This window comes from Mandrillus leucophaeus, unplaced genomic scaffold (genome assembly GCF_000951045.1).
Source record: "Mandrillus leucophaeus isolate KB7577 unplaced genomic scaffold, Mleu.le_1.0 Scaffold561, whole genome shotgun sequence".
In the NCBI taxonomy this organism is placed as follows: domain Eukaryota; kingdom Metazoa; phylum Chordata; class Mammalia; order Primates; family Cercopithecidae; genus Mandrillus; species Mandrillus leucophaeus.
In genome coordinates, this window is record NW_012106042.1 from 1,109,926 (window position 1) to 1,125,570 (window position 15,645).

General features: G+C 36.8%; 1 protein-coding gene across 1 annotated transcript in view; it reads right to left on the reverse strand.

Moving 5' to 3' along the window:
• The window catches only part of WDR49 (WD repeat domain 49), a 181,871-nt gene that overhangs the window by 47,708 nt on the left and 118,518 nt on the right, over positions 1-15,645 (reverse strand). Inside the window, exons 11-15 of the mRNA XM_011998220.1 lie at positions 13,617-13,747; positions 9,728-9,826; positions 7,971-8,135; positions 5,643-5,830; positions 4,413-4,610 (exon numbers count right to left, since the gene is read on the reverse strand). Coding sequence (XP_011853610.1) covers positions 4,413-4,610; positions 5,643-5,830; positions 7,971-8,135; positions 9,728-9,826; positions 13,617-13,747 — 781 coding nt within the window. The remainder of the gene's footprint in view (positions 1-4,412; positions 4,611-5,642; positions 5,831-7,970; positions 8,136-9,727; positions 9,827-13,616; positions 13,748-15,645) is intronic.

The following is a 15,645-nucleotide window of genomic DNA, read 5'->3' on the forward strand; positions in this document are numbered from 1 at the left end:
TTTTTTTTTTCCACTGTAAATTCTGGGATACATGTGCTGAATATGTAGGTTTGTTACATAGGTATACATGTGCCATGGTGGTTTGCTGCACCTATCAACCCATCATCTAAGTTTGAAGCCCCACATGCATTAGTTATTCATCCTAATGCTCTACCTCCCCTTTCCCCTCACCCCCCAACAGGCCACAATGAGTGATGTTCCTCTCCCTGTGTCCATGTGTTCTAATTGTTCAACTCCCACTTATGAGTGAGAACATGCAGTGTTCGCTTTTCCGTTCCTGTGTTAGTTTGCTAAGGATGATGGTTTCCAGCTTCCTCCATGTCCTTGCAAAGACATGAACTCATCCTATTTTATGGCTGCATAGTATTCCATGTTGTATATGTGCCATATTTTGTTTTTCCAGTCTATCATTGATGGGTATTTGGATTGGTTCCAAGTTTTTGCTATTGTAAATAGTGCTGCAAAAAACATACATGTGCATGTGTCTTTATAGTAGAATGATTTATAACCCTTTGAGTATATACTCAGTAATGGGATTCCTGGGTCAAATGGTATTTCTGGTTCTAGATCCTTGACGAGTTGCTACACTGTCTTCTACAATGATTGAACTAATTTGCACTCCCACCAACAGTGTAAAAGCATTCCTATTTCTCCACATCCTTGCCAACATCTGTTGTTTCCAGACTTTTTAATGATTGCCATTCTAACTAGTGTGGATGGTATCTCATTATGGTTTTGATATGCATTTCTCTAATGACCAGTGATGATGAGGTTTTTTTCATATGTTTATTGGCCACATAAATGTCTTGTTTTGAGAAGTGTCTGCTCATATCCTTCACTCACGTTTCGATGGGGTTGTTTGGTTTCTTTCTCGTAAATTTGTTTAAGTTCCTCATAGATTCTGCATATTAGACCTTTGGCAGATAGATAGATAGATTGAAAAATTTTTCTCCCATTCTGTAGGGTGTCTGTTCACTCTGATATTTTCTAAAAAGCTGTGCAGAAGCTTTTTAGTTTAATTAGATTGCATTTGTCAATTTCAGCTTTTGCTGCAATTGCTTTTGGTGTTTTAGTCTTGATATCTTTGCCCATTCCTATGTCCTGTATGGTTTTGAAAGGTTTTCTTCCAGAGTTTTTATTGTTTTAGGATTTACATTTAAGTCTTTAATCCATTTTGAGGTAATTTTTGTATAAGGTGTAAAAAAAGGGTTCATTTTCTATATTCTGCATAAGGCTAGCCAGTTTTCCCAGCACCATTTATTAAATAGGGAATGATTTCCCCATTGTTTGTTTCTGTAAGGTTTTTCAGAGGTCAGATGGTTGTAGGTGTGTGGTGTTATTTCTGAGGCCTCTGTTCTATTCCATTAGTCTATATATCTGTTTTGGTACCAGTACCATGCTGTTTTGGTTACTGTAGCCTTGTAGTATAGTTTGAAGTCAGGTAGCATGATGTCTCCAGCTTTGTTCTTTTTGCTTAGGATTGTCTTGGCTATAAAGGCTCTTTTTTGGTTCCATATAAAATTTAAAGTAGTTTTTTCTAGTTCTGTGAAGAAAGCCAATGGTAGCTTCATGGGAATAGCATTGAATCTATAAATTACCTTGGGCAGTATGGCCATTTTCATGATATTGATTCTTCCTGTTCATGAGCATGGAATGTTTTTCCATTTGTTTGTGTCCTCTCTGATTTTCTTGACCAATGACTTGTAGTTCTCCTTGAAGACGTCCTTCATGTCCCTTGTAAGTTGTATTCCTAGGTATTTTATTTTCTTTGTAGCAATTGTGAATGGGAATTCACTCATGATTTGGCTCTCTGCTTGTCTATTATTGGGGTATAGAAATGCTTGTGATTTTTGCACATTAATTTTGTATCCTTAGACTTTGCTGAATTTGTTTTTCAGCTTAAGGATTTTTTGGGCTGAGATGATGGGGTTTTCTAAATATACAATCATGTCATCTGCAAACAGAGACAATTTGACTTCCTCTCTGCCTATTTGAATACCTTTTGTTTCTTTTTCTTGCCTGATTGCTTTTTTTTTAAGAGAAATTAGAAACATGAATCTTTACATGAAATCTATTATTGTTTAAATGTGGGCAACTAAATCAAATTTTAATTATTCACTGGATGAAGAGACACAATCAAAGTCACTGGACATCAAGTCAATCAGATGAGGAGAGTTGCCAGTACATAAACTCTGCCTAGCATAACAGCAGTTAGTGCACAAAGAGGGGCACTGAAGAATTTCAAGCATCATTTGAATTTCTTCTTATCCGACAATCACCTGACAGCTTCGTGGGATAAACATGCATTCATGAATAAATCCTCTTCACTCCTATTTCTCCAACTCTAGAAATAGACATACCACACAACTTACTTTTAAAAATCTAACCTGAAAACCAGCCTAAGCCCAATAGCTATGCTATAAAAGGGATTCTAAGTTTTGTTTTGTTTAAAAAAAAAAAAAAAAAATCCCTTCTCTCCTCTCTCTTTCCTTTCCCTCTTTTCCTTTCCCCTTCCTCTCCTTTCCACACTCTTTGCTCTACATCTTGGGACTAATGGCACCTATATTCAAGACAGCTTGATAAAAGTAAATCCTTTAAAAAAAAAAAAAAAAGAAGAAGAAGAAGAAGTAGCACAAACAGAAGGAACTAGGAAACCGTTTTCCCCAGCTTTGCTAGCCTTCAATTTTTAAAACTGACCCAGGTCTGATGACTCTTCTCCTGTCTTGAACAGAAAGGAAAAAATAAAATTATTCTCATGAGGGCTTTTTGGGTCTGAAGTCCTTAAACAACGCAAGATTTCACAGAAACAACAAATAATATCAATAACATAAAAATAAGTAGTTTTATAAGCACCCATTTCTGCATTAAAATAAAATTTAGCTACAGATTATGTTTGGTGGGTGAACTTTATATGGCACCTACACCTAGAATGGTGTTATTTCTTGGTTCAACCCCAGATGTCTAAGGAACTTCTTAGGTCACCCAATTGATGATGTTTCGTTTCTTTACCATTGTTCAAACCTCCACCTCATCTTGCCACAGCCTCCGTCAGCAATGCATTGGCTTCTTCAGTGGCCCGAGGCAGGCTTCCACCTTCTTTCCTGTCCAGACTGCCAGCCATGTCCCACTCTGTCTCACTCATCACACACCCATATGAGTTCCCACTTAGCCGCTTTTTTTCCTGACTGAGAAAAATCTAGTGCTCGTCTTGTTTACAAAAATACAAGAGATTGATACAGCTCCTGAGTGTTACATTGACACTCTCATTGTCCAGCCAATGTGGGTCCACCTCCTAGATGATTTTCTGATTTGCCAACACCCTCTGCATCCTAAAGGGTTGCTTAGAATTCTTTCCACACAGGTTGGCCTCATCAAACTGACTTTACAAATACAGCAATAACAAACGTTGTCTTCCGACACTAAAACAATTGCCTACTCTTCAGAGTAAGATTGGCACCTGAGGCTCCTAAATAGAACCAAATCAGCTGGCTGAACAGAAATTGAGGCTTCACCTTAAACTTATACCAGGTTTGAATAGTACTGGTTGAAACCAGTCAAACATATTTTGTCCCCAAAAGCATAAATGGAACACGAAAAGTTCCCAAGAAGGCAAAAGGATAAAAGAACAGAAAATATGAGACTAAATATTTCCTTTATTTCATGCCCCCTACTTCCATTTCATTTCATAGGCAGGGACAAGTCAGATCTTGAGAAAGGGGTTAAAAATGTGAGCTCTAAAGTGACCCAACTTGAGTTAAAAGCAAAACTCTACCACGATTAGCTTCTGCGAGCTCAGGCGATTAATTCAAACTCTCTGTGCCTCTGTTTGCTCATTTGTAAAATGGGAATTGTGAGAGCTGCCCCCTCCTGAATTGAGCAATTGTGAAGATTAAATGAGTTAATTCTTGAAAAAAATCTTAGAACAGTGCCCCAGGTACATAAGAAAAACTCAGCAAATATTAACTATTATTATTTGCGGCAATAAACCAGAGAATGAATAGGATGATTGGTTTTTTCCTAAAATTTTCTACATTTGATTATTACATTCTTAGTTAACAGTCATAATCACCTGTCTTTTTAGTAACACGATCATTTTATCCACGTTGAACTTTTACTAAATTTTGAAATTGAAGGAATTTATTTTAGAGGAGAATTTTTTCTTAGAAATCTTGGAATATTTTGAGCTGCACAGAGCTCCCATCTTTCCGTGTCCCTGGTGTCTTCCGCTTGATGAAACTGTCTTGGTTAATGGAAAACAGGACAAAGTTGCCTAGAGCTACTGCTTCAGAAATGTTGTCAGTTCTTTCATGACTAATGAACATTAAACAGCTGATGAGATTCAAATAGAAATCAGCCCGAGTTAATACTAAATGTCAAGTAAATACTAGAATAATAAAGAGCAATATTTCTACCTGACCAAAGATCCAAACAGGAGCATTGCAGACACCAGTCACACAAATGCTGCAGTCTGCAGAGGAGGAGATAATCAGTAACTGACCACCCGGCTCACACATCTCTAAGGAACTTATCCGGTCCTCATGAGGTTGGAATGATCTTATCAGAGTTGGGGCCTTTGTGATTTTGTTCTTACTGGAATTAAGACAGTACTCCTGAATGAAAAGAAATACCAGACCTCTAAAAAATTCAAATATGAAACGATTACAATGACATAACACTTTTTTAAAAAGGCCGATTTTCAAACTTGGGAACAATAACCTGTGATCCAAATGCAAAAGCAAAGTTCATGATAAAAGAGGCTAGAAAATGAAATTACATTAAGAAAAAAAGGTTTCTAACTTATCTGACTACTTGGGAAATACAAAAAGGAACTAGTGGGGAAGGAGGAAGGAAAGAAGAATCTAAATAGTATAGCCAATTATTTGATAGAGATGAACTTTACCACATATATGTGGTCACATATACAACTTTTAAATATTATTGGAAAATCGAGGAGGTAATCAGTGATAAAAGAGAAAAAAATCCCAAACTAACTCAGGGTAACAATAATGTTAGATGAGGGAATAGTCCTCTAGTATTTAAATTACATTTACAGTCTCATTGCAAATAAGGTGTAGCCTCAGCTCAGTCAACATAGTGAGACCCTGTCTCTACAAAAAATAAAATTAAAATAAAATAAAATAAAATAAAATAATTAGCTGGGCATAGTGGAACATGCCTGTAGTCATAGCTACTCAGGAGGCTGAGGTGGGAGGATGGCTTGAGCCATGAGTTTGAAGTTGCAGAGAGCTATAATCATGCCACTGCACTCCAGTCTAGGTGACAGAGGGAGATCCTGTCTCAAAATAAATAAATAGATAAATAAATAAATAAATAAATACATTAAAAATAAGGTATATCCTAATTATTTACATTCAAATAATGCTGCAGTGCCTTCCTAACAATATTGTATTTCTAAATTGGATGACTTAACAGAAGGCTGTCAATATTGAGAAAAATATGATTTTCCTCATTAATTATTTAAAAGAAGTCTCTGCACGAAACTTGTAAATGTTTTATTTAAAACACTTAGACTAAATATTTTTTCCTTTGTTTAGGAGACAGACAAGACTTGATTCATAGTTACTTGCAACAAAGGGTCACCAAAAATCTTAAAGGTAATGTGATAATGTTTTTCAATTTACCTCTATATTCCAGATTTTCAACCATCCATCAAGATCTCCTGTGGTAAGGTATCGATTCATCTTATCAGTAGACATAATAATCGTTCCAGCTCCACTATGAGCCAAAAATTCAGCCAGAAGTTGCTTCTTATATATATCCCAAAATCTGACATAACCAGATCCTCCACATGATACCAGGTTAGCTCCTCCTAACATGTAAGGGAAAATCTAATTAGAAAACTGAACAACCCATGCCGGAAATAACTTCTTCAGTGACTTTCCCTGTGGAAAGTATATGATGTTGGAGAGGTGAGTAGCCCTGAGATCAATTCCCAGCATCACTTTAATTTTGTCAAATATAAAATGGAGGTAACACTATGATAACCTCACTGGTTTGTGTTGAGTAAAATGACATAGGATATTGAAATGTCCCATTGCATTTAGTTCCCTTTTCTTCATTCATTATTCTGATGTTTTGGGGGTTTTTATATTTATTTATTTATTTTGTTTGTTTGTTTGAGACTCTGCCGCCCAGGCTGGAGTGCAGTGGCCGGATCTCAGCTCACTGCAAGCTCCACCTCCCGGGTTTACACCATTCTCCTGCCTCAGCCTCCCGAGCAGCTGGGACTACAGGCGCCCGCCACCTCGCCCGGCTAGTTTTTTGTATTTTTTAGTAGAGACGGGGTTTCACCGTGTTAGCCAGGATGGTCTCGATCTCCTGACCTCGTGATCCGCCCATCTCGGCCTCCCAAAGTGCTGGGATTACAGGCTTGAGCCACCGCGCCCGACCCGGGGGTTTTTAAAAGTTAGATAGAATTAATTTGTTTCCTCAGATAAACATGAAATATTAATTCCAACATTATGATAATATTCTCATTATATAAAATTCATCTTCCCAAATAACCCATTGGATATATACAGTGAAGTAAAAGTCTGCATGCACAGATTTGGATGGAATATGTAGTGACAGTAGAATAGCTATTGACTTCTCCATTTGGCAGCATGCTTAGAATTCTATTTATGAGCTTTCTTTAAATGTTTTCATCAATAATTCATTGTAAACCCTTATAAAACCCTTTTTTGGTGAATGAGTCTAGAACTAACCTTTTCATTTTCCATTTTTATGTTTTATTGAAGCATCTTACCTAAGTTATTCTTCTGTGGCAAGGTTCCTATTATTTGATAACTCTCTGAATGACTTCCAGTTTGCCTCACAAATGTACTGCCAATTAACAATCATATTTATTTAAGGTAGAAATAATAACACGTAGCTGCTTCAGTGAAAACAATCTGGGAATACTGATAACATTAAAATTAGTATTGAGGAAATGAGAGTAATTTCAGGATATTAATTCATATTTTGAGTATAAGCAAGTTCTAGAAAATGGAAAGTTTTAGAATCTAATTGTTTCAAAGTTTATTCTAAACAACCCAGAATGTTTTTAAACTATACTTTTATTGATTCTTAATGATTAAAAATTTTATATGAAAATTATACAGATTTTTCATCTGTAAATTAAATATGGGAAACAATAAACATAATTCAGATATGTTCATTTCCTTTTCAAATCCACAATACATATGTGTCTAGATTTCAAATACACAATACATATGTGCAGTATTCTCCAAGGCAGATTTTCATTTCGGAAAGATGCAGCCTGCATCAACACCATGCTAATATTGCCACTGACAACAGGGAAAAAATTAAGCAAATGGTTATTTCATTTACATAATATCAAATAACTACAGTAAATCATAAAATAGCATTAATGTTAGTATACATCTCTAGAATATATAACTAATACTTCAAAAAAGAAAAAAAGATGAGAACAGAGAAGAGAGCAGGCAGCTCTTATCCTGGGATTAGCAATTCTTTCCAATTCTGTTACTGTGCTTAACATCCATGCTCCTGATTATTCTCTTCCAGCCTATTTTGATTAGGTACTCATATAGTCAGTCTCAGACTCAACTCTTCTGCTATATGTGGACTTAAGCTTTGACTCTGGCATACATCTTGCTGTGCCCCTACGGTATTAAAATCTCTTTATGCCATGTCTGGGACAACAATTCTGATTGTTGCCCGTATTCAATAATTTGTCAGAATTGTTCCCTTCCTGATCTTAACATATACAACGCTGGATAAATTAGTAGGGGGTGTAGTCTGCCTCCTGCTCTTGAACCCATCCTCCTCAATTCCAACTTCCTTTGCCATGGTCTGTGACCTCACATGACACACTCCTGACTGGTTAGCTACATGCACTCAAATTCTACAAGATCTAGTAGAAATAGACTGGATTTTCTTTATTGCTGCCTTTCCAACTACATGTAAAATGTAAATATATATTTTACCTGTCACTGCAGTGTTTTTTCTTACTTTGAGGAAGCAAAGCCTCATAACAGCATTTTTGCCCTCATTGTCAATCTCAAAGTTGCGGACTCCCATGGTAGATTGGTCTGCCACGGGGTGGGTGGAGTGGCTTCTCCCAGCACTAAGAAGTTTTTGAGGTTTTGTATCTGTGATGGAGACAAAGCCAGGTATATTAATGAAGAAAAATATCTGCTTTGAAAACTAGTGCCTATGAAACAGCAGGCCGCCATCTATCACTATCTCCAATGACTCCAAGTCTCACAATAGACTTCCAGTCAACATCTATCAAGCCTTCTGACATTTCTTAACCACAGCTGGAAGAACTGTTTGACTTTATTTTTGTTTTTCATGTTCCATACAAACTTGCTGTGTTTTCCTTGATATGAATTAAATAAGAACTTAATATTGGCATCAATGCTAACATCTTAGGGATCCTAATATGCCTAAGACAAATGTAATTCCGATATTGTGGCATTTTCAACTTATTAATCATTAAAATTAATCTTGGAAATATTATAATGAACATGAGCTCTAATGACTATGTTTAATTAAATGAGGCTTTTTAACAATACTATTTGTTAGTGAGTTACTCTGGAGAAAACATTTCTAAGCATACTTCAATTATGTAATGACATCATCTCCAGGCCACACTAGTAAAACCTGGGGATATTCATCTCAGAATCTATGAACAGTCCGCCCATAATTATGAAAAATCTATACAGACATATTTTCAAAATTCCCAAATAAGAAATCGATTGCAGTGCCTTTCATGTCTTTCAGAAATTTGACATCTATTCACTTTTCTCCTTAATTATCTCTCTATGTATTCTAAAGCCCAGTGTAGAGGAAGAGGCAGAATTCCAAATCCCTCATGGTATGAGTTCAAATGAATCCTAAAATGATTAGCTCTTAAGACATAAAGCAGGTCAGAGCTTTGTGTTTGCAGCCAAGTATCCCCTAAATCTCTTGTTTGCTTTCCTACTCTTAATAAAATAGCTTCTCAGTTTTCACCCAGAAAGAAAACTGCATCTGATGACCAGTCCATTCCTAAAGTTCAATTCAGCCTCTATGAGTTTATTCAGTTGAGACAACAGAACCTCACTGGGCCATGAGGAATGACATTTTCATTACCAAAATAAATTAGTCTAAAGAAAAACCTTTAGTATCTAAGGAAACTGAAATAAAATGTGAAAGGCAATTGTCAAGACATTTTACTTAAATATAAAATATTCATGTGCTCTGCTAAACTCCCATAAAATACAATATACTCCCATCTAATGTTCCTCATGGGCTTCTAAAGCAAGGAATAATTTAAGATTTCCAGGTGGCATAATATTTATTACAAGCTCTAGATTGAGTCTCAACAGCCTATCGAGTGAACATGAATTTCCATTTCCTTAGCAAAGGGTACCTAACGTTCACTCTTAGGTAATTTGGCAAGGTTTATTGAAAAAAATAAACTAAATAAAAATGAGAGTCTTGCTCCCTGCTATCAGTAGTTCAGAAATGTCAATGTAGCATAAAGAAAAGAAATGGCATGCCATGGAGAATTTGCTAAGCCAAGTAAATCTCAAGATTCTCTTTAGCCACTTTGACAAGACAATGATATCCCTAATCCTTCGTGCTTACAGCCAATCACCTATAATTTAGGAGCAAGTTGCAGCAGGCACATGCATGAACAACAAGGCCTACAGTGATTTGACTAGCCATGTTATTTTAGTTTCAAACTCACGCTTACCTAATTTTGACTTTAGCAACCTCTGGTAATCAGGGTGGAGAACATGGTGAGCACTCTCTGTGCTACTGTTCCATAGAACAATTTCTCCATCATAACTCCCTGCACAAGACAGGATGGAGAATATAAATTGCCAGGAGATTAAGATAGAAAATATGAGCAATAGCAATCAGAAGAAGTTATTAGCAGTATATCTTACACAGAATATGGCACATAGTGGGCACTCTATATTTTTAGAAACATGAATAATAATAATTGGTATTTGTATTAACTTTAGAGCTTATAATCCCCACAGTATAACCTGAGCATATGTGTGTAGAAATTACTGCTGTTTCCTTTTATCTTATGGTAATAAAGCATTCAGAACAAATGCTTTGCAGATAAAAAACTGGAGCTTGAGTCTTGGTTCTCTCACTAACTGTGTGACCTTGGACATGTTATTTAATTCTACTTGATGCTGCAATTTTCTCATCTATAAAAAATAGTTAATAATTGTATTTATCTCCTAGAGTTATTGTAGAGAATGAAAGTACTTACAGTAGCACTGAGCATATTGTAGGTACTGGAGAAAATGTTAATTACCATCATACTTTTTATTATTGGGTAAAGGCAAGTAAATCAAGTCCTCCTATGTTTCTGTTTCACACATCCCTTCTTGTGTGTGTATGTGTGTGGATGGGTGTGTGTGTGTTCTCTTCATTCTTGTCTTCCACAATCCTAAAGTTTTTCCTACAGAAAGTCCTTCAGTACTCCTCTTCACAGAAAACAAAGAAAAGCCCAAATAGCTCAAAAGCCCAAAGTGAGGTGAAGTCTGAGCAACCATATCCTGTGGAGGAACAAAGCAGCAATGTCCAGACCATTGTTCTCAGTGACTTAGTGAGGACAGCTACCCACTGAGCAGAGTGTCTATGGCAAGGAGAGCAAAAGAGTTTGGGTGGGATGTACAAATGGTGACTTTTTTGGGAATAGGGGAGAAAAGAGAGAAATGCACACTAAACTGTATTGTCCTAGAAAGAGCAGTCTCTATGGGAGGCCGAGGTGGGCGGATCAGGAGGTCAGGAGTGTGAGACCAGCCTGGCCAATATGGTGAAACCCTGTGTCTACTAAAGATACAAAAAAAAAACACTTAGCTGGGCATGGTGGCATGTGCCTGTAATCCCAGCTACTCGGGAGACTGAGGCAGGAGAAACACTTGAACCCTGGAGGCAGAGGTTGCAATGAGCCAAGATTGCACAATTGCACTCCAGCCTGGGCAACAGAGCAAGACTCCACTCCACCTCAAAAAAAAGAGAAAGAAAGAAAGAGCAATCTGTGCAGCTCACAAATTGAACCAGGGGGATGGAGTTCAGCTGTCCATAGAAACATCCATCTTCTCTTATGCTTTACTAGCAGTGATTGACCAAATATTTCCACATAGGATTGATGGGAGGAGAATGAGTGAAGAGACTGTCAACCCACCAATACAATGGTATTTACTAATACTTTCACAATAACAACCACACTGTTTTGCACTTCACTGCCCATCACATTTCAGGATGTGATCCTCCCTGCAGGGGTGGCCTTCCAGTGACTGTAAAGCTAATTTATCTACAGAGTTGGTCTTACTAGAAAGTAATTTGGTTAGTCCTGAAAACAGGGGAACTTTAAATGTAGATAGATCAGTAAACCTCATATTGTAACGCTTCATAGAGATCCTGGATCTTTTCCTGTAAGTTTTCATTCCTCTTAATTGATGACATTTTTGGTTCTATAAAAAAAAAAAAATTCAGCTGTCAAAATATGGACTTGAAAATTTCATGGTATGTTCTGTCTCTATAAATTGTATTCTTTGGCCAGAAATGATACAACAATTTTTCATTCTCTTTAATATGTCACATCAAAGCATGCCTATGAATCATTTTAAGAGCTTGGATTTGTAGACATTTTGTGAGGACAGACTTTTATCAACATTATCTGGGCTAAATTATGCCAAAGAGTTAATATGTACACATTATGAAACGTCTAAGTGCCACCAATGTGTGATTCGTACCCAACAGCCCTAATGCTGCTCCTGGAAAATGGACAATACAAATAAAAGCTAATATTTATGGATGAGCTTATTGTGTGCTGAGAACTGTGTTAAACCCTTGCACAGATAATCTAAACTATAAACCAAAATATAGATATATTATTATCTTCCAGACAAAATTACGATTCAGAGTTTAAATAACTTGCTCATTATCAAGTTGTGGCAATTGGTAGAACCGTGATGGGAAATCAGACAGCCAGGCATAGGAGCTGATGATCAGAACTACTAATATATTTCCCTAGAAATAAGGACTAAGAAGAGCAAGCGCTGCTTCTTCAAAAATCTATTCATGTTCAAAGGAAACAATCAACAAAGCAAAGAGACAACCTACAAAATGGGAGAAGATAGCTGCAAACTGTACATCTGATAGTATAAGGGGCTAGTATCCAAAATATATAAGAAAATCAAACAACTCTGTAACAAAGAAAACCTGATTTAAAAATGGACAAAAGACCTGAATAAACATTTCTCAAAAGAAGACATAACAAATGGCCAACAGACATACAAAAAAAAAAAAAAGTCCAACATCTCTGGTTATCAGGGAAATACAAATCAAAACAACCTGAGCAAGACATCACTTCACTCCAGTCAGAATGGATCCTGTCAAAAAATCAAAAGATAAAAGTATTGGCAAAGATATCGGGCAGAGGGAACACTTACATATGGCTGGTGGGAATGTAAATTAGTATAGCCTTTATGGAAAACAATATGGAGGAATTGAAAATAGAACTACCATATGATCCAGAAATTCCACTACTGGGTAAGGAAATGAAATCAGCATGTGGAAGATATATCTGCACCCTTATGTTTATTGCAGCATTATTCACAATAGTCATGATATAAAATCAACCTAAATGTCCATCAATGAATAAATGAATAAGGAAAATGTGCTATATATACACAATGGAATAGTATTCAGTCATAAAAAGAATAAAATCTTGCCATTCGCAGCAACGCGAATGAACCTGGTGGACATTATGTTAGGTGAAATAAGCCAGGCATATAAAGACAAATATCACATGGTATCACTCAGTTGTGGAATCTAAAAAGTTATTCTCATAAAAGTAGAGGGTAGAATAGTGGATACCAGAGGATAGGGAGGGGAGAAGGGAGCAGGTGATGGTGAGAGATTGGTCAACAGGTAAAAAGTTACAGTTAGACGGGAGGAATGAGTTCTGGTGGTCTATTGCATAGTAGGATGACTAGAGTTGACAATAATGTATTGTATACTTCAAAATAGCTAGAAAAAAAGACTTTTTAATGTTCTCATCACTAAGATATGATATATGTGTAAGGTTATTAATACACTAATTACCATGATTTGATCATTGCACAATTTATACATGTATTGAAACATCATGTTGTGCCTCACAAATATGTACAATTATTAATGTTATGTGTCAATCATAAGTTAAAAAGAAATATATGGCCGGGCACAGTGGCTCACGCCTGTAATCCCAGCACTTTGGGAGCCTGATGCAGGTGAATTGCTTGAGCTTAGGAGTTTGAGATCAGCCTGGACAACACAGTAAAAACCCATCTCTACTAAAAATACAAAAAATTGGCCAGGCATGGTGGGGCGCGCCTATGGTCCCAGCTACTCAGGAGGCTGAGGTGAGAGGATCACTTGAGCCTGGCAGACGGAGATTGCAATCAGCTGAGATCTGGCCACTGCACTCTAGCCTGGGCAATAGGTAGACACCCCATCTCAAAATACATATATATATAACAACTGAGAAAGGGCTTTTTAAAAAGTGAGTGAGCCAAGACAAACCAAAACAAACCAAACTTCACCAATGATTGTCAAGTGAAAGTTCAATTTACCTGTAACAACAGTTTGTGGAGGTAAAAACGCAGCACATAAGATGTCATGATGGTGCTGTATGCCTCCTTTCCATTCTTCAGGCTGGATGAAAAATTGATTGAAGTTTTGGGGTCGAAACACAGTAATAGCCCTAGCAAAAAGGATATAGAATTTAGCTGTGGATCTAAAATTGATGTAGATATTGAGTAACCACTATCCACTTGAATGATGTGATTAGAGACTTCTAAAAGACTATGCTGCCCAAAATTTATCCCAAATTGACATCCATAATACTGAGTTTCCCACACTAAACATTTTTATTACCTCATTAAATTATCTGGTAAATTATAAATTTTTGACAATAGAAGGTTAATTATCCTTTCACAATCATTAACAACAAACCATGTAACCATTTATCAGATTAATTATCCATCACCATGACCCTAAAGCAAAGTTTCCCCACATGGGTATTATGAGATCACTGAGTTTTATAGTAATAACAATTAAAACAGAGGGCAGGCCTATGAACAAATAATGTTTTGTACTTCAAACAAAATCAATAAGGTTTTTTTCCATCAAAATTTCTCCAGACATTTAGCACTCCTTGTGGCATTTTCAAGACTTAACTGATCACAGAATCCATTCTCTTGGAATCTACAGCATCTTGAAGAACTATAATTTGTGGAACACACTTAGAAAACGCCACCCCAAAGAAGTGGGACATAGAACAGATACATTTTGAATGGAAAGAACAGTATTAGAGAGGTCAGTATCTGGGGGCACTGCTGATAAATTTGAGAATAGGACAGGATGGGCAAAGAATGAAATGCCTTGTGCCTGGTGGGGAAGGGAGGAGTGTAAAGATTCCATTTTTGGGGCATTAACACCACCCTGTTTTCACTTGCTGATCTGAGCTCTGGCCAGCAGCCTATGCTAAGCCTCTTGTTTCTTCTAGAGCCATCTAGATCTCAAGTGAGCATTTGCAACCATAGTTATGGGGTCTTTCACCATCATTCTCTCTTCACCTTCTTGAGATCTTTTATTCCCACCACTCTAAAGGTTTCCTAGTTGTCCTACCAGTGTTACTCCTCAGCCTCAGAGTTTCCAGTGGCCTGCTTCTCTTCCTGCCTCCTCATCTTTCTTTCCCCACTCTTTATTTTCTATTCCCTTCTTTCTCTCACCCTTTTTAACATGTGGTATATATACACAATGGAACATTCCTTATCTTCATTCCTCCACTTCTGTCTATCCACTCAAACTGGCTTAGAGATCTCATATATCACCATGAGTTCCAATGTCACTGCTATACAAATGGCTCTTAAATTATCTTCATTCATAATCTTTGCCAGAAATAGCTTCCATTTGCCAGTTGACAGTTCCATATAATGCTTCTATCAGCAAAAGATCTCAACATGTCAAAAATCCAAATTTGACATCTTCCCTCCATACCAGCCCTCTGTCTGCAATCCCAAATATGGTTAATAGACTAACATTCCAGCCTCTTTGGATGTCTTTCTCTTCTCCAGTCAAATTAAATACTTAGATTATATCTCTGCAATATGTTACATATTCATTTCTTACTATTTTACTTCAAACAGTCAATGACAGCTTCCTGGTTCTGTGCTAACTACCTCATGGTTGAATGACTGTAATAGCCTACTGATTAATTTTACTGCTTCTAGTTTACCCATCTCTGGCACATTCTTCATCTGGCTACTAGATTAATTATTCTACTCTGGGGCATTTTCATTTATTCTGTAAGAATTTCTTATTTGCCACATGGAAGTCACAGTTCATAGTGATGCAGGGTACAGAGCCATCAGCATAAAATGACTAAATTCAAGGTAAAATGTGGTAAGTGCTAAGAGAGTACTGATCAACTGCCATGAAAGGCCGGCGTAGAAATCAAAGAAGGCTGAGTTGAACACTGATATTTGAACTGGACCATAAAATATGGGTAGAATTTGCAAGATGAAAACACTCTGGATGGAGAAAACGACATGATAAACGATAAGGCTAATGCCCCATTAGAAAACATTTGTTAGTTTT